Source organism: Thunnus albacares, chromosome 15, assembly GCF_914725855.1.
Source record: "Thunnus albacares chromosome 15, fThuAlb1.1, whole genome shotgun sequence".
Lineage (NCBI taxonomy): Eukaryota > Metazoa > Chordata > Actinopteri > Scombriformes > Scombridae > Thunnus > Thunnus albacares.
Genome location: NC_058120.1, coordinates 24,403,599 through 24,427,340, shown reverse-complemented (window position 1 = coordinate 24,427,340; position 23,742 = coordinate 24,403,599). Strand labels below are relative to the sequence as shown.

The 23,742-nt window shown below is 38.4% G+C and overlaps 2 protein-coding genes across 2 annotated transcripts; both read left to right on the top strand.

The window, feature by feature from the left end:
- The first annotated feature begins 2,414 nt into the window (after nt 1-2,414).
- Nucleotides 2,415-4,216, top strand: LOC122998632 (G-protein coupled receptor 151). The gene has a single exon (XM_044375590.1). The coding sequence runs from the start codon at nt 2,730-2,732 to the stop codon at nt 3,870-3,872; it is 1,143 nt and encodes a 380-aa protein (XP_044231525.1). The 5' UTR covers nt 2,415-2,729; the 3' UTR covers nt 3,873-4,216.
- Nucleotides 4,217-13,875: 9,659 nt separating this feature from the next.
- Nucleotides 13,876-22,346, top strand: mavs (mitochondrial antiviral signaling protein). Its single transcript, XM_044375637.1, has 5 exons — nt 13,876-13,968; nt 15,683-15,805; nt 16,722-16,902; nt 18,472-19,142; nt 20,280-22,346. Exons 2-5 carry the CDS (start codon nt 15,683-15,685, stop codon nt 21,012-21,014), a joined length of 1,710 nt encoding a protein of 569 aa, XP_044231572.1. The 5' UTR covers nt 13,876-13,968; the 3' UTR covers nt 21,015-22,346.
- Nucleotides 22,347-23,742: the final 1,396 nt, after the last annotated feature.

The following is a 23,742-nucleotide window of genomic DNA, read 5'->3' as shown; positions in this document are numbered from 1 at the left end:
AGACCCTGCAAAAAGTGCAACAATGGTACCTCCAGGGTCAGATAAAGTCCTTCAAGTCCTCCATACAAAAAGGTAAGTGGAGGTCAAGACGCCATTCAGTGAGTATTTGGTGGCATTTTGGAAGTTGGAGTTTGGAAGTTGTAACTAAAGTCTTACTTAACTGTTGCTAAATCGTTTAGTAATGCTTCATAGATCTGCTGTAAGACATTAATAAGACCAGACTTTGGGTTGCCAGGATGTGGAAATTGATGTTGGGCTCAGATCATGTTTTGACCATGACATGACCGATCCACATTAAATACAGTTTCTTTGTCAATATCATTATTATCAACTATCAATTACATTCATTCAGTCACCACAATCACTGGCCTCATGTTACCTTACATAGAACTTATTTCAATGAGTTTCATGAAGTGTGTTATATAATTTTAAAGTTTGAGTCATTAATATTAGATCTACTCGGTATAGACCTTTTTCACAGAAGACATTTTGACATGTCAAAACAGGAAAAGAACAGATGTGAATAATACATTAAGCATGGCTGAATCCCTTTTAGTTGGTTCAAATTCATGACCCTGGTACAGTGCATGATGGTTAACCTGTATGGCTTCTTTGAACACTTAAATGGAACTGAGCCATCGTTAACGTTATCAGTCCACCTGTTGTTGTTTCCTGCTATGACAAGTCAAAATGTCTGCTGTGGAAAAGGTCCATTGGCTCTGAGTTTCAGTATTGAAATTGATACTGAGAGGAAAAAAGTTGGACTAGTGCACCTCTACCTTCTAATTGGTAATATTGTGGTTATAAATTATTGGTAATACATTAATAAATACCTGCAAGTGAATATATTTCTATTAAGTCATTAATAAAAGATCTTTTACATTAGTGTATGAAGTCTGTAAATATAAAATATTTAACTCTGTGAATAAGTTGATTTTTGACCAGATTGTTGCAGCTGTTAAAAAGATGATAAGGGTTCAAACTGTTCATTAGAGGGGTCGTCCTGATGAAGATGAACTTTCTAAAAAAAAAGACAAAGCAAATGTAAAGCCAGGGGAGGATTTTCCACTAGAGCCTGAATGATACCGGATTCTTGTGAACAATACTAATATCAATATTTCAGAGTTTGAAAAATCTGATAACAATACATCTGCTGATATTCTCCTTTTTACACATAATGTAAACAAACATATGACATTACATTCCCTTGAATTGTATAACAGCTGTTTAAAAAAAAAGTTATGCATCAGCTGACGATCGAGATAAATCTTCAGTAAGCCAAGATTAGCTGAGCCAATTTATCAGTCAAGCTTGAGCCAATTCTTTTAACTGGCTGAAGGGCTTAAAATAGATCATTAAATGCTTGTAATTGACCTATTAGCAGTTAATAAAGTAATTGGCTACAACTTATAAACCCTTTATAAAGGGTGCCTTATTAGAAAGTTGTACCAACAAAACTTTCTTGATACAACTTTGAATTAAGTCATTAAACAAAACAATCCCTTAAAGTGAGCCTATATGTAACAATTTGAAACAAGTGACTATTATAGCATGATAATACTAAAACATAGTGTCACAGTAACAAGTAGGCAAGATTTACAAACAATTAAGAAGCCGTCAAACTGACTCAGTTTGTTCAAAACATTAGCCAACATTAGCCACCGTAAGCTACTGGTCATACCAGACCTGGACAAGTCTGTTGCACTGAAACACTGAAATATGAGTGTATTGAACTGAGTAGAGTTGTGTTTTATTGCTTATGAATTAAATATTTCATTTGTAAGGGTAAGAATGTGTTATTTCCTCTTTCAAAAGTTACATGGGGTTGCTTTAAGTTTATACTTTAAAAACATCTTCAATACTTTATATAGATTAAGGGTAAAAGGATTAAAAAGGTTAATTTCTTCCTCAGTTGACCAAGATTTATCCCTAAATGTTGTTTGTGCTCCACATTTAACTCTAAAATGGATGATTAAGGGGATAAACAGCTGACAATGACTGAACTTATGACATATTTAAAGGACATTTCTCTTAATAGGGGAATTTGAGACATAAATTCTGCTCCATTGAGACACATTTGTGGTACAGTGCACAAATGAAGAGATGGTTGTAAATGTATTTAAGGGATGTTTGTCCTCTTTGTGCATGACTTTTAGCCATTACAGTTTCTGCAGCATGATGGGAGAAATATTATACAAACATTTTATGCACCAACTGCCATTTGTTTTTCAATGATATCAGCAAAGGTCACAGCTCTGTTGCCTGTTTTCACATGTTAAATGGGTTGTTAAATGTTTTATAATGTCTATCTGAGAGAGAGATTCACCGGAGTCGGATAATTTCTTATTTTGACATATTCCTGACAGCCACACCAGCCGTGATCCCTCTGAGGTTTTGAATGTAAATCATATCACGCTGCGCTCACATTTGGGCTGGCTGCAGCCTGGAGCCACACTGATAAAATGACGTGAGTGGTTGACGATGCTAAATGGCAGCACTTGAAATAGCCTACCTGCCAGCCTGCTCACCCACTTGCTGATACAATCGCGACCCCATTAGAAGCGTTTCAGCACCACGGCGCCCTGGACAGCTCCTCTGCCTTTTCTTCCAGGACATTAAATCTGAGAAGTGGAACCAAAACTAAGAGAAAAACATTTAGCATTTTTGTTTGTTGACTGCAATTTTGTTCACTTTGAGGAGTTTCCACTTTAAAGTCACAGGTGTTAAAAATGGATATTGGTCGCCCTGCCAATGTCTCTTTCTTTGATTTCGTCGGAGGAGTTCAACTTCTCCAGGGAGAGGACACCAGGACAGCCATGCCGATCATTCTGATCGGGATCTGCGTGTCCGGGGCAGTTGGGAATTTGCTCGTTTTGCTGATTTTCATTCGTGATTTCAGGAACGGAAGGGGCTCTGAGGTGAAGGCGCTCCTCGCCTCCCTGGCCTCCACGGACTTGGTGATCCTGTTGCTGTGCGCCCCAGTGCGCGCCATCACCTACTACAAGCAGACCTGGACCCTGGGAAGTTTTGTTTGCAGCACCACTGACTGGTTCCAGCACTCCTGCGTGGTTGCAAAAACTTTGATCCTTGCGGTCACCACCAGAGCCAAACACACTTTGGTTTCCAGCACCGCCACGGGGCCCTTCTACAGCCCGACGTGGATCCACGGAGCCCTGGCGTTCATTTGGATTGTGTCAATGATGTTTCCCATCCCGCAGATGCTTTTCTCCTCTTTCCTGCCATATGGCCGCGACACTATTTGCGTCTCTGAAATGCCAGTGTGCGCGTCTGACTTCATGAAATTGTTCTACAAGATTTATCCAACTGCGACCTTTGTGGTGCCGGTCATCTTCACAGTTGCTTACTACACCAAAACCCTGCACGCTGCGGTGAACCACGCACCCAGCCCTCAGCATCAGAGCAAAGTGACCCTGGTTTTATTGTGTCTAAGCGGCGCCCTTGGGCTCATGCTGCTGCCAGAATGGGGGACATTCACCTGGATCAGACTCGGGTACAGCAAACCTCCTGTTGGTTTGATCATCTTTGCGCAAGTCCTCCTTTACGCATGCAGCGCCTTCTCTCCGGTCATCTTAATGACCATGTACGACGATGTGCGCCAAGGACTCATCACCATCTGGTTCATCGCGACCTGCAGAAACTCAAAGCAGGTCCCCAAGATCACCTGTCCAAAAACGGAAGGGAACGGAGCTGAGATCGGAGCCAACGCCGTAGCCAACGCGGTCTCGCAGGAGGAGAAGACCTTCCCAGATGTGGAGCACTTTTGGACAGGGCGCAGGAATACGCAAGTCGAGGAGGCGCAGGATCCGATTCCGTGGGAGAAAGGAGAAAGTGTTGTAGAGAAGCAAGTGTGAATGTGTCTTTTTTTTAGAAGAAGAAGAAGAATTTAACTTGTTCTGAGCTGGTTTCTAGTTTGTTGTCCCACAGTGCAGACCCTCTTTGTAAGGCTGTTTGCTGTCGTGACCTTGATTAGATGTAAAATAAACTTGTACACTATCATGTTTCGATGTTACACATGTTTCTATTTTGAATATTTGTTCTTGCCTGCAGTATTGCTGCACTATTAAGTAGAAAACCTTTATTAGAGAACAGGAGGTTTGTACAAATTCAGTGTAAATATTCAGGACTCTCGAACATCAAAGGGTTTGTTGTGATTGTTTACGTGTGATGCACAACATGGATATTAAAATATTCTCAAATATGGACTCCGACTCTGTCTTTTTTTTTCAGACACACTTAGCCTACCTTAATCACCTTAATCACCATCAAATCTCTCCATTTCATTCAGACGGTTATGAGATGACATGCACTGTGCAAACAGAGATCATTTCTCTATATTAAATTCACAACTAATCCAGCTGCATATTTTAGGTCAAGTCATTAATCATATATTCAGTGAAAGCAGCATTCAGGCAGTTTTATCAAGTAGTTGTGTGTCAGCTGACTTTATTTTGACCCAGTATGAATGACTGCAGAGTCTCAGTGCACAATAACAACCGTAAATCTGAGTCAGTGTTCCAGTCAGGGGCTATGAAAGTGCCAGATGTAGTGTTATTATCACAGTTTAGATGTTAAAGAACCTTCAAGAAGTTTTAACAAACATTTGAAAACAAACTAACTATGTTTAGCATTTCTTGCAACACTTTATTTTAACCTCCCCTACTTAGTATTCATATGCAGTATGTAAATATTACATAACACACTATTATGTAGTTGTAAGCAGATATGATTGCTTAACTTTAACTTCTCCTGTGAAGCATCCAAAATTGGATTCTGGTATATAAACAGATAATTAATGAAAATATAATATAAAACAGTTGTAATTATATAAAATATGTCTTCATGGGAGAAGTTATACTTGTTCAAAACACTGTTCATTAAGAAACAGTTAAAATGTCCTTATATCTGCTTATAAACATGTATAAACAGTTTATTATATGTTTTTATGCTGCATATAGTGATAAATAGAGTGCAAAGTAAAGTGTTATTGTCATTGTCTGGTATGTCACATAATTTATATCCAAGTATTTGGTTACTTATAACATGATAAAGACAAATAAAGTAAATAAAAGTACTAAAAGGTAATATAAAAGTCTCAGAGTCATTACTGAAGCTTTTATTAGACAACATGACTTGAATTTGTTGTTTAATTAACCCAATTACTCGCGTTTAACCAGTTAAAATGACAAAACAAACCTAGTTTTTATTCAGTTTTGGGTCAGTATTAAGAGTCTGATGTGGATGGTCAGACGTCCACTGCCCCTTATGACCTGCGTTATTGGTCTAACCTTTCAGCGGCTGTGAAAAGATACCTGCTTTTAGTCGTCTGTGTGTTTACCAGTAAAGCAGCGGCCGCCTGTGGCTCTGACGCCCCAGCAGATTTGACATTTTAGTCCGCCTGAGTGAAAAGAAAGGTTACAGGTTGAAGAGAAAAAAAAAACAAGCCTCTAAAGCTCTTCAGCATGATTGTGCTCCTGCACATAATTTATTCATTGACAATAGACCATTGCTCCAAATGTCTGCCCTTCGGGTCACTTGGTTTCTTTTTAACTCTATTATTCACTGTATTCTTGGAGTTCTCCATCATAGCAAGATACCACACTGATTTTTTTTTCAGCCAATCAAGGAGACCATTTAATAGACAAATCTATCAAATTAATTCTCACACATTTTTCTCCAGTATTTTGTCTCCTGTATTAATTAAAGATGGAAACACTGCCCTGAAGCCATGTGCTCATAATCTTCATAAGTGAGCAATTTATAATGTAAAAAATGTAGAAATGATAACTGACTAAAGAAGTGTAAAGTTCACTTACACATTAAATGAAATGCTACAAATGTTTTCGAGCAGTGACTTGTTATCTACAGTTTGATTGGATAAGATAAAGATATGATATGATAAGATAAAAACATATGAAACAATGTGAAACGATACGATAAAGATGCCATATGATATGTTAGGATACAATACAATATGCTAGGATAACGATACAGTATGATAAGATAAGATATGATACAATACGATATAATAAAGATATGATGCAATGCAATGCAATATGATACAATAAGATAAAATACCGATACGTTACGATACGATACGATACGATACGATACGATACGATACGATACGATACGATACGATACGATATATTGATTCCACACAGGGAAATTAAAGAAATGAACAAAAAGCAAAAGAAAAGAAGTTTGTTTTCACAGCCTGCACACATTCATGTCTCACATGAGAAACGGACAGATACATACAGTTGACAGGTTGCCATATACACATATACAGTACATTCATACTCCTACATGTATTCACACATATACTGTACTTACATACACATGTACACACTCTCACACATATATAGACACATCCATACGTAGTGTTCAGCTGGGTATTTTATTTATGGCTGCCGTGACAGAAGGGAGAAAACTCCCGCCATATGGCGCCTTCTTTGATTTACGCTCACTGATTAAAGCTGATACAGCATGAAACATGGGATAGATGGTACGATATATAATATAAAGTAATAAATATGAAATATACTGAAACATCAAAAGTAAAATGAATCAGGGGTTGAACCAAGCAACACATGAGCAATAATATAATAACATATAATAACAATTTAAGTATAATGTAAAAGGATTGAAGACAGTAATAAATCAGCAATAAATAGCACTGATCTGCTATAAGATCATAAACTGCATGTAACATGATGGAAATATGAATTTGATGAACAATGTTATATCAAAATGTATTTGAAATATACTTAAAAGTGTCCCAAAAGAATGATAAAATAAACAGCTGAGGAATAAAGGTGATGTCAACTGGTGACAAATCAAATTTTAGTACAGTTCATAGACAAGTCTGTTTTTACAGCCCAATATCACAAATCACAAATTTGCCTCAGGGGGCTTTACAATCTTTACAACATCCTCTATCCTTAGACCCTCAATTCAAATAATAAAAAAGGAACCAAATAAACCTTCAACAGGGAAAAAATTGGAAGAAACCTCAGGAGGAGCAACAGAGGAAGGATCCATCTTGACAGACAGACATGCATTAGATGTTGTGTGTACAGAACAGATCGAGGCAGCAAAATTACAGTATGGAAAAACAGGATGACAAAATTATAGATAAATTAATAAACTGACAAGAATTGTTGTGGATATTCTCTGTGAAGGAAGGACGGACCAATACACCTCTTTTTTTCCCAATTCTTCAACTCAGGTATCTGCTGATATCGAGTATTAATCTGATAACATTGCTCCATTTTCCCCAAATTTTATATCTGTTTACCTCACTGTGTAGAACTCATTGGGATCATTTTTAGATAAGGTAATATGAGGCCAGGGATTATTGTGATGCAAGTGGTACAAAGTTGGCGACCATGACTTAATGAATGTAACTGATAGCTGAAATGTTAATAACTGTATTTAATGTGGATTTGTCACGTTATGGCCAACGCCTGATCCGCTTAATAAGATCAGTATCAGTGTCTGGATCAGCTCATTTGTACAACAAATCTTCCATAAAAGTATCAAAATGCTCACCCCTCCACCCTCCCACGTACACGCAAACACTCATATACGCAGGATAAAAGCTAATCAAGGGCTTTAGAGAAAAGTTTTTAGCTTGCTTTTAAAAGAGGTTAGTGTTGAGGCAGATCTTGTGCCATCTGGCAGCTGATTCCAACAACTCAGATTGATTTAATCCTTCAAAAAATTTGAAAGACATTGCCAGAGGACCTGACAGACTCTCAGCTGTAATAAACAGGCTATTTATAGCTTTGTAGAAGCAGAAAGTTGACTGAACAGCTCAGTGGCACCTCAGAACTCTATGAAAAACTATGAAATGTCAGTAAAGATTAAAGATCCTCCAGTTTTGTTGTTGTTGTTTTTTTTCCAGTTTTTGTATAGCTTTGACTTTAGAGAAGAAAGGGATACAATTAGGTTCAACAGTGCTAATAAAGAAAGCTTATTTATAGTCATGTTAACTGAAAGATGCTGGAGGCATTATTATACTGATGAAACAGATTCTTAATATTTTATTTCTGCAGCCATTTTTATCTATGTAAATGCCAGTTAACTACCACTTTATTCTTAGGGTCACTGTCAAGATTATGTTTTTTATTGCTGTGTGCCTACAGAAACTGGATTTGCTTAAAACACAAGGACTTAAAGTAAAAAAAAAAGACATACAAGGTGTGTATACAGTCAGCAAGGTGTTTTGCATGCAGTGTAAGCAGTGGATGTATATGCAGGGGCTCCTGTAGTGTATATAGTAAATAAACAGTACAGACTGGCAGCAACTATTCAGTGTTGCAGTGCTCAACTGTTTTAGACTCTACTGTTGGTCAATGGTGGAAGAAGAGTATAAGAACTTTACTTCAGTGAAAGTAGAATTACCACAATGAAAAAATATTTTATTGCACATTTATCACATAAGTTCTGCATTCAAAGTAAAACCAACAATGGACTGATCTGACTTACTTAAGTATTGTGCGTGTATTCAAAGCCTGATAAATCTTATTCCTCTGTGCTGTCGACCTCTGTTGTTGTCCAAAAATGATTAAAAACACGTCAATGAGCTACACCGCTACACTGGGCGACATGTTAGTTCATCGCAAAGAGTTTGAGCATGTTACATTGTTTAGAAACGGCTCCAAAGACTAATAACAGTGAGAGTAGTTCAGTGTAAGGCAGATGGCACTGCATATGCACAGGAACACGGTTCTGTTTACAGAGCTTCGCTAGCGTCTTGTACTACATATCACAACCTCTTTATATGGATGTTGTTTACAATTTACAATGTAATACAAAGTCATAAGGTTGTGATATGTAGCACAACAAGCAAAGCACTGTAAACAGAGCTACATTCCCGTGTGTGCTGCTCAGTGGCAGCTGAATTACACAGAACAACTCTCCATAGACTGAAAATGTGATTGCTGTTTTCAGTTTTTGGAGCAGTTTTTAAACAAACTAACGTGCCCAAACTCGTTGTGATGAAGATCCGTCTCACCCGGTGCAACTGTGTGACTCACTGATGTGTTTAATAGTTTTTGCACAACAACAGAGGTTTACGGCACAGAGGAATAAGATATATCAGGCTTCGGATACACACACAAACATGAGATTTGTTGACAATAAGAAAAGTATATAAAAAAATTGCCAGCTTTATCCTTGAAGAACAAATACCTCAAAATACAATACTTTGGTGTGTTTACTTTCCACTACTACTGTTTATATCTTATATTGTTGCCTTTATATATAGAGATTCCAACAGATGTCCAGCCTGTATGGTGTTAGTGCATATCTGACATATGCAGGTCACATATCATAAGCACTTACAGTTCAGGCAGACACAACCTTTATGCACTCAGCGGTGGATCCGGTTGCAGTCGAGACAATTTCTCATAACATAAGTGATCTGTGATGAGTCAACCGTCTCCTTGGTGATTCCTCTTACCTCTCATTGAAGGGCTCAGCCCTGGGTGAATGAAAAAAAACAACCTTAACCTTCAGCCGCCAAACAGCCGCCACTATCTCATAAAAGGTAGGTCTAATTGGTTGGAACAATTTTATGAGATGCTTGATGCTCTCAAAGGTCTATATGTGGCAATATCCATGATGCCAGTGTCCAAGAAGCGTATTATGTAATGTTGTGCAACGCTTAATACATTCTGCTTCACTTGGCCTTATAAACATAATGCTGGCATAAAAGTAATCCAGCTGCCTTGGGGGGCACAGTCCATAAGGTCCCATCTCCATTTTACTGTCTGTCTGCTTTAGAGAAGATGAGAGCCTCCTTTTAGCATGCATGACAGCACGTAGTTAAATATATCAAGGAAAGCTATCTCATTCATCATTCATACAGTCCGTCATCATGTGTTGGTTAAGAGTTCAGGCCGTCTCTGCTGAAAATTGAACTGATTAACTTTAACCAAGCTCTGAACTCTGGCAGCTCGCACATAATGAAAAAGCTGCCAGGCTTGATTAGCAGAAGGCAAAAGAAAGCAACAAAAGGTGTGTTTGATGGCTGACATTACTTCATATACTGGAAAAAAATACTTGTTTTGATCCCACAAGCTCCAGTTAATGCTGATGTACACAAAGGATGTACAGGGTCAAACCAGATTTAAGACATTTTTTGTGGCATTACGTGAGAATCTTGTTGTTTTTGTTTTGTTGTTATTTTTTTTAACCAATGTGCTGTAGTTTTAAAGCTAAAGGGCTCTGAAAAGAGTACAGTCCTGCTCTTTTATTGAGATGTACATGATGTTTTTTCTCCTCACTCAACCGTGATGGGCTGTTGCAGCTGCCCGAGGCTCTCGCTGCGTCTTTATTTGGTGATTGTTTGTATCCTCCTCCCTGCTGAGGAGGGTTTGCCCTGCGAGATATGAAAGGTTTAAAGCAGACATGAGTCAAATAGGACTGGCTGATTTTAGCATATGCTCAGAGCTGCATGGGGAGTCACATGTGTGTTGTATGTTTTTTGATATTCTTTTGTGTGATTATCTGTCATTCAAGCAGCTGAAATCCAGTCTGCGTCAGAATGAGTCTACATTTCTAGATCACAAATATTATTATCATGATTAAGAGACAAAATGTACAGGAAAGGATTAATTATCACTGGTAATTAACTCTTCACTCTGATGTCTAGACTGCAGGCCAAAGGTGACCAGACGTTTAATTCATATTTCTTAAAGAAGCAATCATCATGATAATAACCTTTCACATTTTCATACAACAGGGATTCAACCTGTTTTCACCTCATATTTGCTGTTCTAAACACTCTCTTTCTTCTGTGTCTCCTGAGAAAAATCCCCCGGCAGTGACCTGTTTTCACATTTACAGTTGTTCAAAATAAACAGGAGGATAACTGCGTTTGAACAGCGTTTGCCCCCATGGCCGAACAGACAAAGTAGAGAGCGCCACCTGCTTGCAAGCTGTTAGGAGACGTCACAGCGCCGCCCACACAGCTTGAATGACAGGTGAGGTTGCTACAACTCAAATTAGATACAACATTGTGACATGAGCCGAAGTTCACATGAGCACAAAAATGACACCAAATCAACAAACTTATTCTTTGAGGTGTTTAATCTCCTTCCACTGGTCATTTTCCAGCAAAAATATCAAACAGCGAACAGCATCAGAAAACCTAAAATCTGCTGAAGGAAAAAAATAAACAAATTTGATCCTTCCACACAGGTTATGCTGTGATCATGACTCAGCAACGATGGAATTTTTTGCCTCATAAATATGATGATGTGATTTTTCTTCAGGCAATGCATTTAAGAGTATAAAATATTAAGTGTTTGTACACATGTTTACAGGATAAACAGCATATAATCATGAAAAACCTTTACATACAAGCAGTGCACTCAAACATCTTTAATCCCTGTTTAACAGACCTGCAGTGTAATAAAGCAACATCCTGCCTGATGCCTTTATCCATCCCATAATCCCCCAGTAATTCAGATCACTGGGATCCTGCTCATGCTGGCGGTAACTTACAGCTAGTTAACAAAGATGTTCGTCAAATAAGATTATTGTCACGCAAAGACGGATCTCCTCTTAATACAGATCGCTGGAGTCATGCTCATTTCATGCAGAAGGATTAAATACATACATTATACAGAACATCTCTCCTCACACAGGACAGATAGAAACCTGACTCAGTGAGTGAGTAAGCAGCACCACCTTCTGGTTTATAGTGAGCAGTAACCAAGATTTCACTTCAGTCTCTGCAAATTCTAAAAGTCTGTAGCTCTGGTGTTGTAAAAGTGTGTTTCACTGCTATTTTAAAATCATATAAGGAAGATGTTTTTTAGTACAATCGTAAAAGTTAAGAGACATCACAGCACCTTAATGTAAAAGTTGTCCGTTCTCTATTACTCTGTAACTACTGATCATCACTGTCTCACTCCTCCTCTCCCTCATTTGGTGACCCACTGATGTTCTGTTCATTTTCTTATATGAATAGATGATAGATTTCATTTGCATGTAATACAATTTAAAAAATTAAATTAAATTAAAACCTAAAGGACATTTCTGCAACCCTTTATGGCTTTTTTATTTATTAATTATTATTTATTATTTGCTGTGAGGAAGCTTCGACTCGGAGGTGACCGAATGAAATCAAGCAAAATCAAATTCATCTTAACACAGCTGCACTGACGTCCTCTTTTGTTTCTGCTCTTTCTCAAACCAACAACTCTTCCATTAAATAGGCCCTCCAATCTATCCAGGCAGAACCATATTTCTATCAGGGGTGTCCTTTCCCTTATACCAACAACTGGTAAATGACAATGTCCCTTGTATCAGTTAACATTGTTTACACACACATCAACCACAGCATACATCCTTACCATACACTAAAATAAGTATAAATAACATAAATACAAAACCAAACATTTAACTAACTAAAATAAATCCCCCTGTACTTGGTCTAACCCATGACATCACTGGTGATATCAGCAAGATCTTAAAATCAGGAAGTGGTTCAGTGCCTCCCCTTTTGTCTCCTGGAAAGCATGGTGGGTGTCTGGTCTGCAAATGTCTTGTTTTGTCCAATCTACAGTCCCAAACCCCAAGATGTTCAATTCACAGTGATATAACATAAAGAAAAGCAGCAAATCCGGATATTTGAGAAGCTGAAATCAAAACATTTTTGGCATTTTTTCTCTAAAAGAAATAGTGAAACAATTACATAAAGTTCAAATGTAATTGCTGATTAATTTTCTTCTGATCAGCTTTATCACCTAAACATTGTAGCTCCACTTCAAAACCTGCCCATATTACGATCTTGACAGTTTTACTTGGCCATAAACTAATCAAAAGTTCACATTTATGCGTTCGGTGCAAATGGTGATAAGGGCCAAAATCCACAAACCTCCTTCTACAAAACTGCAATAAAAAGTTTATCTGAAGCTAATATGAAGCTTCAAAAACTGTCCAAATGAGTCAAATCAAGTAGATATCTTTCAATGTTAGCCTTTTTAGTGCCAAAGTCCCTCTTTTTGTTACTATACTTCCACCACAGCTCAACAGGGAAACACTGTCCAAGGAAACACAAAGAGGGAATTTGATGCTAAAAAGACTGTAAATGTGGCAGATATCCACTTGATATGACTAACTGAGACTGCTGAAGCCTCATATAAGCTTCAGATCAACTTTTAAATGCATTTTTGCACAAAATGACTGTGTGGACACACTGTGGATTTTGGCCCCCATCACTTACATTGAAAGCACATTTGAAAGAGATCTTTTAATAGCCAGAATGAACAGAAGGAATGATTACAGCGAGGAAAACCTCTTTCACTGTTTATTTGGGCATCTGACAGTTGTTTTAAGACAAACTTTAAAAAATGTGAACCTATCCTTTAATCTAATTTAACTATCAGCTGCATACCCAATATCATAAACACCTCTAAACCTGTAAACAGTAATACAATGCAATGTAATAGTCCTTCGGGAAATACAAGCCTTGTGACTTGAACAGAAGTTCAAGTCACACTCTACTACCACACATTTAGAACAGGATAAACTTTATAGGCTTATGTCGGCATATATTTTGTTTTTCATGCATTGACAACAAAGTTTATCCCCTCCTCTCCCTCTCTGTCCATGTGAACGGATTAGGATCAGGGATTAGAGACAGATGTAAACCAGAGATCGAGCTTCAATCTAAATCTGCTGCCATCCCATAGTAGAGCACAGCGAAAGGTCACGATTAGGGTCAAGATTATGCACGCCCCGTCTCCTATATAGGCTGAGCTCGATTCTATTGGTGCATTCTTTGATTGACGGCTCTGTCGTCCAATCGGAATGGAGAACTGTGAGCACGGGCGGCAACAGCTGCGCAGATGTGTGTGTGTCAGGTTTAGTGAGAGCAGGAATAGCACTTCTGGGGGAGTCACGAATTGCTGAGGCTCTAAAACACGAAAGGTGAGCCCTACATTATGCTATATTACGATAAATAAGCCAAAAATGTCTTTGTGATTACAAAGAATTTGGGTTTTATTGAATGTTTAAACCGATAAAAGCTCGGCAACTCAGGAAACAATGGTTACATTAGCCTGGTTGTGTCGTATTTATTAATATAAAGTAACGTTAGCTTGAACACAACTTTTAACTGCTAATATCCATTAAGTAGCAACATATGTCTTATTTTACTGCCACGTTTCTCAGTAATTTAATGGCAGCTATCAGTTTATATCGTCCTTTTTGTTTTGTGTGCAGCCTTTTTTTAACCTTCACAGTTTTTACTTCCAAACAGGCGACGTTATAGGTTTAGTGACAGGTTGTTCGCTTCCTTGTGCCAGCATGTAAATCTAAATATGTCTACTTTCACTCCTGGTCAACTCTTTGTCGACTCTTGTGAGATTTGTGCGACTAAAATAAGAGTAAGACTCGAAGCAGTAGCTGTAAGATTTCACTCAAACAAGTTATGCCATGCATGAGATGTGATCCAGAGCCTTGGAAAGCCAAGGAGACTTTGGCAAGCAAAGGACTGTCATGACCTGCCACTTTAGAGGTCATTCATTTGGCTCAGCTCTGCATAATTTGCCCTTGTCTTGTGTCAAGGAGCTTTTTTTTTTGTCTCTCTCACACACCACCTTCCTTGTCTTGTTAATCTGCAATCACTCATCACTTTACCACTGACATGCATGCTTGAAGGTAATACACACTCACACAGAAAATCTTTCAAATTCCTCCAAAGGCCTGAGCACACAGCATTATATCTACTTGTGTGTGGTAAACCATGGCCTCTGTGGGGCTAATGATACAGTGAGGAAGACTTTGCTCTTTGGTTGTTACCTCTGACGTTTATTCCATTATGAGAAAACCGCTGCCGTCCCTCATTTACTCTAAACTTTAACGTGCTGGTTGCTCGGTTTGATGTGGCCGGTGGTGACAGGATATGCTGTGAAAACGTTCCCCCCGACTGAACGTGACAACAGATTATTTCACCTGACTGTTTAGGTACAAACAAGCTGAAAGGTTTAAGGTGTATTCATTACAAAAAAGCCCCCAAAAAACGTGCCATACTTTTCTATTTGACCCTGAAAAGCCATAGGAATGTGTGGGCGTGTTTGGAGTGAAACATCTTAAACTTTAATGTGGAACATTTGAAGTTCAGATATTAAACTACAGTCCGGAGGTGATTAATCAGTGACTAACCAGGGCCTGTTCACCTTCTTCTTACTCCAGACAGCTGCACATGCAACCTTGAAATGTAGGAGTGTGCAGAAAGTCATGTCTGTACATTTACTGGTGAATTGTGTCTGGGAAACACTTAAAGAAAAGGGAAATGTTAATATTTTCCTGGCATCTGATCTTCACTTTCACTTTCAGTTTAATTGAATGAAGAAATCCCCTCTCTGTGTCTTTGCCCGTCAGCAAAGATCTAGTTTCGTTACTTCAATTTTCTGGGTACTTTCACATCTCACGTGTTAGTAAAACAGAAAGCCGAGACGTGGGTTGTCCGAGTAAATGTGGCCTTGCCAACTGAGGCGTTTCCTAAAATGTAGGAGGCATGTGTATTAACTATTTAAGTACTGTTTTGCACAATCACACTGTTGGAAGCTTTGTGTGGGTATCAGGAGTACAACTTTCTACATCTTTGAAGACTTAAATGTCTGCGTCTCCTTTTTCACAGATGTCGTTCGCCAGTGACAAACTGTACGACAAATACCTGCGGCCTAATATGCCGAAGATTGTGAGCAGGGTGAAAGTGAGGGAGATAATGATCCATCTGCCTTGCTTGACTGCTCACGACAGGGTAAGTTTTATTTGATATAAGAAATAGGACTGGGTATCAATGTTGAAATTAATACTGGACTAAATATAATGTATTGGCACTAATTTTTCGATACTAGTGCTAACACCTGAGTTTTGGTACAAATACAAAAAAAACCCTATTTCTTCCTCACCTTAAACCAAAGTTCTCAGATGTTCAAACACAAGCAGCCACACAAGAATGTTGCCTAAATGAAATATTGGCATAACTTTGATTAAAACCCGGAAATATCTCATGAAAGAATAAGTGAACAACATTAGAAACATAACCAGATAGTTGATGTCACCAATGAGCTTTTATACTCAGCTCTAATATGGACCTTAAAGATTTTGGTTATTCATTGTTCTGTTTTCAACACACTGCAAGATTACATTTACTTCTTTTGCTGTACTTTACCTGCTTATAATATACGAAGCCTCCCATTGGTCAGTTTTTTTCTCCAAAGGCAATAATTCGTTTCACAACAGATGACCCTTTACACTACTATTATCACTATTACTACTCTTTATCATGCCTTGATTTCAATTTTATTACAGCTGTAATGCTAAAAAATACTACAAAAGGGCAATTATTTGACTTTGATTTATTTATAATGTAATTTGAGGTAGAAGCAGACTGCTGTTTGTTACTGACAGTTGAGAGTCAAACAATAACTGTGCCGAGTAATAATCACACAACAAACATTTTTTGGCAAGGATCCTAACATTTGGTTATTGTTTGGCAGGATATTGTCACTTCAACAATAAAGTTTATCATAACTGATGACTGTAATTAATAATTTATAACTAGTACATTTTGAACGTTAACCCTCTCGGGAAATTAAATAGGTGATACACAAGGATTATTACCCTGATCAATCGTTTTATGCGTGTTTTTCTGTTATGCTATCAAATTTCAGGACACTATAGAGGCAAAAAGAGAGACTTGTGGGAATTATGACGGCATGGTGCTTCTCCTGGACTGTCTGAAGAGGAGAGAAAACTGGGTGGAGCAGTTCATTGCAGCGCTCGAGGCGTGTGAGCAGCACTCTATAGCAGCTGAGATCAGCGCAGAATACAACGCTCTGAGAGGCATTAACAGTAAGTCTGCAAGGCCATTAGCTACACCTCTATAATACAGCATGAGGATCTAATGTAAGAGATGGAAGTGGTTCAGTCATTTTTCACTTTGATTTCCAAGTGTTTGCACAGAGTGAAGATTATTTAGTGTAAGCTCAAACTAATTTTATCAAAATATATCTCAGGTTCCCTCAGCCACAGGTTAGGCTGCAGTCACAGATCTAAGTATCAGTTCTTTCTGTAAAATTGATGCTCGCTGATCTTTGAAAAACCCAGAAGGACATTAAATAACACTTACAGCTGTTCTCAAGGAATTTCCTGAATCTTTAAATATTCTTTAAAACCATCTGGATGAAAAAATATTTTCTGCTGAATACAAAAAAAAAAAATTAACCCGTTTACCAAGTTGCAACTTCGTTTCCTAATCCAAACAAAGATGGAAATGTCCTCGCTCATTTTGTATAACGTATTTATTATCGGTTATAATTCTCTATATATTGATGTTACTTGCATTTAGTTTGCATTTCCATTAGACGATAACACTTTTGTGTTTTTCTGATATTGTACAAAATGAGCAAGTACATGTCTGGCTACCTGCATGAAAAAAAAGAGCAGCAACTTGGTAAAAAGGGTTAAAAATCTTTTAGTCGTGTAACAGACAATATTTTTTCATCTGTGTGGTCAGAAGAGGTGTTGAAGACTCTGATGCTAAATTCAGAACAGCAGTAAGTGTTGTTAAACCACCGTCCAGGTTCGTCAAAGATCATCAGGTATTTATTTTTCAGAAAACGGATGCATGAGAGGCACAAACTAGGGCTAAAGTTTCCTATGAGCTAAGTAGTGTGTGAGATATTAAAGGAATATTAGTTGACCCTCGACTTAAGTTCATAGTTTAACACACAGTGTGTTTGCAACCAGCTCAGCCTTCTCCCAAAATGCTGAACAGGTCCGTCTTGTTACAATGTTCAATGAATGTTTTTGCTGGTGTGTTTGTGGCCAAACATTTGTACTGTGTATCAAAAGGTCCTATATTTACATCATTATCTGATATACTTGGTTGAGTGTGTTGATATTGGCGCATTAGTGTATTGGCCTCAGTATAGTGTTTCGCAATCACTTGGAAACTAAATGTTTGTTTGGAAAAGTGTGAATATTTTAGTGTATTTTTGCCTCAGACTCGTACACAGCTTTGTTAGCTTGTATATGTGCGTATGTGCAGTGTGTCCCTGCTGTCTGACCTTGACAGATAACTTACAGCTCTGTGCAGAGTTGTGAGAAGTTAGAAGAGGTTAGTGTTGTTTTATTTCACCGAAATGACCGAGCATGAAACTCCAAATTCCAGTATCCTAGACTTCTAAATTGTCAGAGATTTACACACACAGAGAAACGAGTCATCACAGCAAATACTTGTCTTACTTCGGGGAGGATTTGACACACAAATGTAGTGTTTTATATTCATTTGTGTGTTCCATCAAATGAATGACTGTTAAGTTTCAGGATTAGCTGCAGGTGTCCTTCGGTATTTCCCAGAGCGTCAGTCAGATGCATTCAAAACACATTTAAATAACAACATTGTTTGCTTTGCTCTAGATCCCAACCCCAGCACCCCTCCAGCGAACGTCGTCAGGGCACACGTCCATCCAGCACCATCTGCCAGCGAGCTGTCCGTTCCAGGAAGTGGCGGCAACAGTCAGGCTGCTGTTGCTCCGCCAGCTGAAGCATCAGCTCCTCCAGAGCCACCTGCCCAGGCCTCACCCCGTCTGGAAACCCCTGTGCAGCCACAAGCACCAGCAGCCCAAGTTCCCAAAGCTGCCTCCCCACCTGAGCCTGTCCCTGAGCCTCCACAGTCCACTGAAGCTGCAGCGGCACCCTCCCCTCCATCAACACCTCCTCCTTCACCTGAAGTCCACCGCCCTCAAGCAACCACACCCCCGCCGGCACCACAGAGGGAGATTAATGCTCACCCGGAGCCAGAGGAAAACTCTGAATCAGACATCCAGGATGTTTCTGGTGTGATTCCTGATCAAGTGAGAACAGACGCTCCGTGCCAGACAGCTTCTCTCCAGACTACATCAACCATCGAGGTCAGCCCACCACAGAGCCCCTCCTCAACTCAGACAAACTCAGATGTGACCGATGGATCTTCTTACCACATGCCGACCCCAGAGAAGCCTCCAGTCCAGGACACCATGCCTCCTGAGGACAAAGAACATGCTGCTGTCCTGCAGCCTGAAGAAACATCTGAACCTCCTACTAGACAGGTGAAAACTGTTTTATTAATTTTCCTACATGTCCTGGAATAACCCACATATTCAAAGCACTAAAAAGCATTCTAGTGTATTTTTGCTGCTTCTCTGGGTGGTTTAATTGGTATGTTTCCCTTCTAAAACTAGTTGTTTACATAGGGACAGTTAAACTGGATATATAGTTTTGCTACACCGTAGCTAAAGTGCACCTCCTCAAAAATATAACTACATGTCGGGGTTACGGCAGCTACAGACTCAGTGATACTCTCCTTCTCAGTTAGACACATTTATCAAAGCCATCTCCACTGCAAACCTGCTCACCACTTTCTATTGCAGTAAATGAATGAACATAAACACTGCAGCGCTCAGCAGTAGTCTTCCATTCAGTAATGAGCGAAAATGGAAGTTACTGTACTGGGATGTAATTCTGGTCTGGGATGTAATTCTGGTCATGCACCTCACGATTTTTGAAACTGGGCTACACTTCAAAAGTAGATTGGCTGAACAGGTACGCCTGTACAAACCTACAGACCACAGGGACAGTTAAATGGCTTTAAACTCATGGAAAGAGTTTACAGAAGATGCCACGATTCTTATAATTGGAGCACTTGGACCAAGAGACACAGAAAATGAAGCAGCAGGACAACCAGGACTTTCAGTTTGGTGCAGAAATTGGGGAGATGCAGGTTAAAATCAAACACAGAGCATAAAAAAGAGATAAAATTTAAAATCTAGCAAATGCTATTTGAGGCAGAGAGGGACGTCCTAACCCTGTAAATCAAATAAAAGACAGCAGCTTGTATATAGTTTCATTTTTTATTTACAATAAATGTCAAAATACTATAAATATAAAAGTTACCATTTCCTCTTGTGCTGAAATGAAACAATGTTTATGTCACTTTCACACAACCCTACAATCATTACTGTCCTTATGAAACTTATAATATTCACAACACTATTAGAGAGAAGTTGATGCAACCCTATAGTCATGTCTGAGGTTATAGTTAGTAGTGGTGTTGCATTACAGCGCAGTCTATTGAAGATGTGACTTATCAAGCCTCATCCACCTCTATAAAAGGGGAACATTAGAAACCTACACTGGCTTCTTTTGTCAAAAATAAACCTGACATGTGATGTTAATTTCACCTGCAGGTTATCGAAAGCAGCCCGCGGACAGAAACTACAGCTTCAACCTCCACCCTGCCTGGTGCTGCTGGGATTGACATCTCTCTCCATGATGAAACCTCTGTGTGTCTGAGCAAGCCTGGCCAACTCGTCAGCATCCAACCACAAAATCATAGCAACCCTACCATCCTTGCACCCAGCTCCTCGGTGGCGCCGTACTCAGGTAACAGCGAGCGTCTGCAATTCAGCGAATCTGCGCCGGACACTGTGGTCTCTGCCCACGTTCCTGCATGCTCAGCCGTCATCTCCAACACCGTCAACTCAGCCTCCGCTCTGCCATGCGAGGAGAACGGCATCGACTACAACGAACCGGAGGAGAACCACTACGAGTCTCCCTGTCTGAGCTTGGACGTGCAGGACGTACAGGTGAATGTGGTGCACGTGGCCGAGGAGCCGTCTATCCTTAACCTAGACGGCCAAATCTCAGCACCGCAAGTCAACGGTGAAGCAGCCAGAGAGATCACTTCTGCACCACCAACCAGCATCACTGCTGATACTGTATCTAGTTTAAACAACCCCTCCGGTGTAAACTACCACCCCTCTGCACCTGTGCCAGCTGATACTGCACCAGAGCAGAAGACGCCGCAGGATTCAGAGGAGAGGACGGCCCCTCACACCCCGCCATCTAACACAAAGTACATTCTGACCGCTGCAGGAGTGGGCGCCTGTGCACTGCTGATTGCGTGGAGGTTTAAGAATTAAGGAGATTTAATACCTTTAAAGGAAGAGAAGATTAGAGATTAAAGCTTTTGAAAGAGGATCTTAAGGGTATGGTGCCTTATTGTAGTCACTGGACTGAGGTGGCATGAGCCAGCTGTTTAATTATTACCCACAGTAATAGCTGACCAACCAGAACTTTGATCATGTCATTAATTACTAGTATGTTGTTAAGTTGACTATATTGTATCATTTTAATGTTGAATGACCTTAGTGAGCAAAAAAAAAAACAAACAAAAAAAAAACACCCATCTTCTTCTAGTTAGGTTGAGATCTCAGGTCGTTTATACACTCCCTGCAATTATGTGGTTTGTAAAGGTGATATTAATGATAGAAACGTTCACTTGTCTGATAAGCACTTTCTAGATATGGCTATTGGCTGTCATGCATTGAGGATTATTATATTAAGGACCTGAATTGTACTGGACTGGTGGAAAAAGTACCTGCATTACACTGGAATTTTTCTTCTCCTGTGGATAGTCGGAAATAGGGCTGTGAGTGACTGCTAGTGCACCGTCTGTATTTATTTGTACATATATATATATATACACTTTATCTTAATTACCGGTATGTATTTCAAGAAAACACAGATATGTCAGAAACATTCCAAAGCACTCATGGTGTGTTTTAAACCAAATATTCAACATGAATCAGTCAGCTAATAGTTTTAGTTTCATATTTTGCATATTTCAGGTTCAGCAGTGTTTCCCAAACTTTTTAAAAACCATCACAACCCTCGATAGTGATTTTTCTTTTTGTCGCACTGTCCCCTTGTTTCTGTCTGAGCCAGAAAGCGTGTTGTGTTACTGTGACATGTGGCAGTTTTTGCTTATGTCTTCTGTTTTGATGTTTGAAAACATATTACAGCTAAAAAAATTTTAATGAAATTAGCGTAATCATCATAATGAAATATTATTAAAGATGTACAATGAAAACCTTGGGAACCTCTGGTCTAGACAGCCTCAACTGCTTACTGGCTATCACCTTGTGTAAATGTTTGAAATGATGTAGTTTTTTCATAGGTTTTCTTCTTCCCCATCAAATAGAAAACATGTTTGAATGTGTCATGTGCTCTGTCAGGTGAGAGATTTTATTGTAAAAAGTATTGTCGATACACGAAATGTCAGGAAAAAAAAGAGCAATTTAGAGCGTTTTGCACATTGTAAGATGATATTTGAGCTTCAGAGATGCTTTGTAGAAGAAAGGTATCGTACACATGTAAATTGTGATCCCAGTTTAAGTTTTGTCTCAGTTTGTATGCACAGTTTCTAGCTATGCACTTAGCAATCACATCAATAAACCTGAAATGATGAAAAAGAGTGAATGTCAACTTTATAAAATTGTTCTTTTTTGGTACACAAATACACAGAAGAGCTTCAAGTTTCCACATCACACTTATGTAAGTTGCATACTGGAACACAGTTGGTTTCCAAACTAGTTGTGATGTTACAAATCATGCTTGTACATACATACACATCTTCAACTGAGATTTAGATGAGAAGCTTTCCAACTTCTGCCTGAATTTGAAAACTACCTTTTACTGTCGAACTCTGCACATATATTATCCTACACACAGTGAAGGTCAAACATCCAACTGAGGTAACAATAAGAAGAACACACTTGGAGTGGAGGAGAAGTTGTATTATTCATTTGCTGATCAAAATAATCTTCCAGCTTCTTACAGGATGCTGTTGTGTACGAACATTCATACAAAAAAATCACATTTATAGGTTACATTTACAAATTTTGAACTAAGAGTTAGGATAACAACTTGATCCCAGAGAGGAATTTCACATTACAGCAGCACAGGGACAGGTTAAGAAAACAGATATATAATATAACATAACTGTTAGAATAAAATAAAGAGATAAATAAGACAGATGACATTTTAAAAAAAGCTATACACAATGTAGTGCTTCAGAAATCCAAAAATCCAGTCGTACATCTCCAGTAGCCATGTCATGTTTACAATATATATGTATAGGTATATAGGTATAACTAAAGGATGATGAATGAATGATGAATAATAAATATACTATACATAATAACACATTAAAATACTGTATATAGTGTTATATATCATTTATGTGCAGTGTATGTAATATACACATACTTTACAGTTATAATAAAATACTATATAGATAAGTATATACTGTATATATATTCACAGTGCCAGACAAAGGTTTGGGCACACCTACTCATTCAAGGCTTTTCCTAGTTTCCTATTTTTACTAGTTCTACATTGTAGAACAATACTGAAAACATCAAAACTATGAAATAAAAAAAATTTGTTTCATATTTTAGATTCCTCAAATTAGCATCTGTTTGCCTATATATATTGCTAATATCATAACTAGCTTCATAAGGTAGTCCATATTTCATAGTTACAATGTCTTCACTATTGTTCAACAATGTAGAAACTAGTAAAAAATAATAAATAATAAATAAAAACCTTGAATGAGTAGGTGTGTCCAAGCTTTTTTATTGATACTGTATATATAAATGGAAAAGATACAATGATACAGCTGTATAAATATAATACTAACAATGTCGTAATATAGTATTTTGAGATACAGTATTACTTCCACTGTATATTACGTAAGATTTTATAATGTATTTTTCTCAGTTTGTTTGGGATTATATCTTGGTTCATGTTTCTCTTTTGTTTTTCATACATCATGTTTTTTATGTTAAAAAAAAGAAAAATGTGACA

Excerpts from the sequence above, each read along its gene's own strand:
- LOC122998632 (XM_044375590.1), top strand. The coding sequence starts at position 2,730 with ATGGATATTGGTCGCCCTGCCAATGTCTCTTTCTTTGATTTCGTCGGA.
- mavs (XM_044375637.1), top strand. The coding sequence starts at position 15,683 with ATGTCGTTCGCCAGTGACAAACTGTACGACAAATACCTGCGGCCTAAT. Across the intron at positions 16,903-18,471 it reads CGCTCTGAGAGGCATTAACA|ATCCCAACCCCAGCACCCCT; the intron begins GTAAGTCTGCAA and ends GCTTTGCTCTAG. Across the intron at positions 19,143-20,279 it reads CTGAACCTCCTACTAGACAG|GTTATCGAAAGCAGCCCGCG; the intron begins GTGAAAACTGTT and ends TTTCACCTGCAG.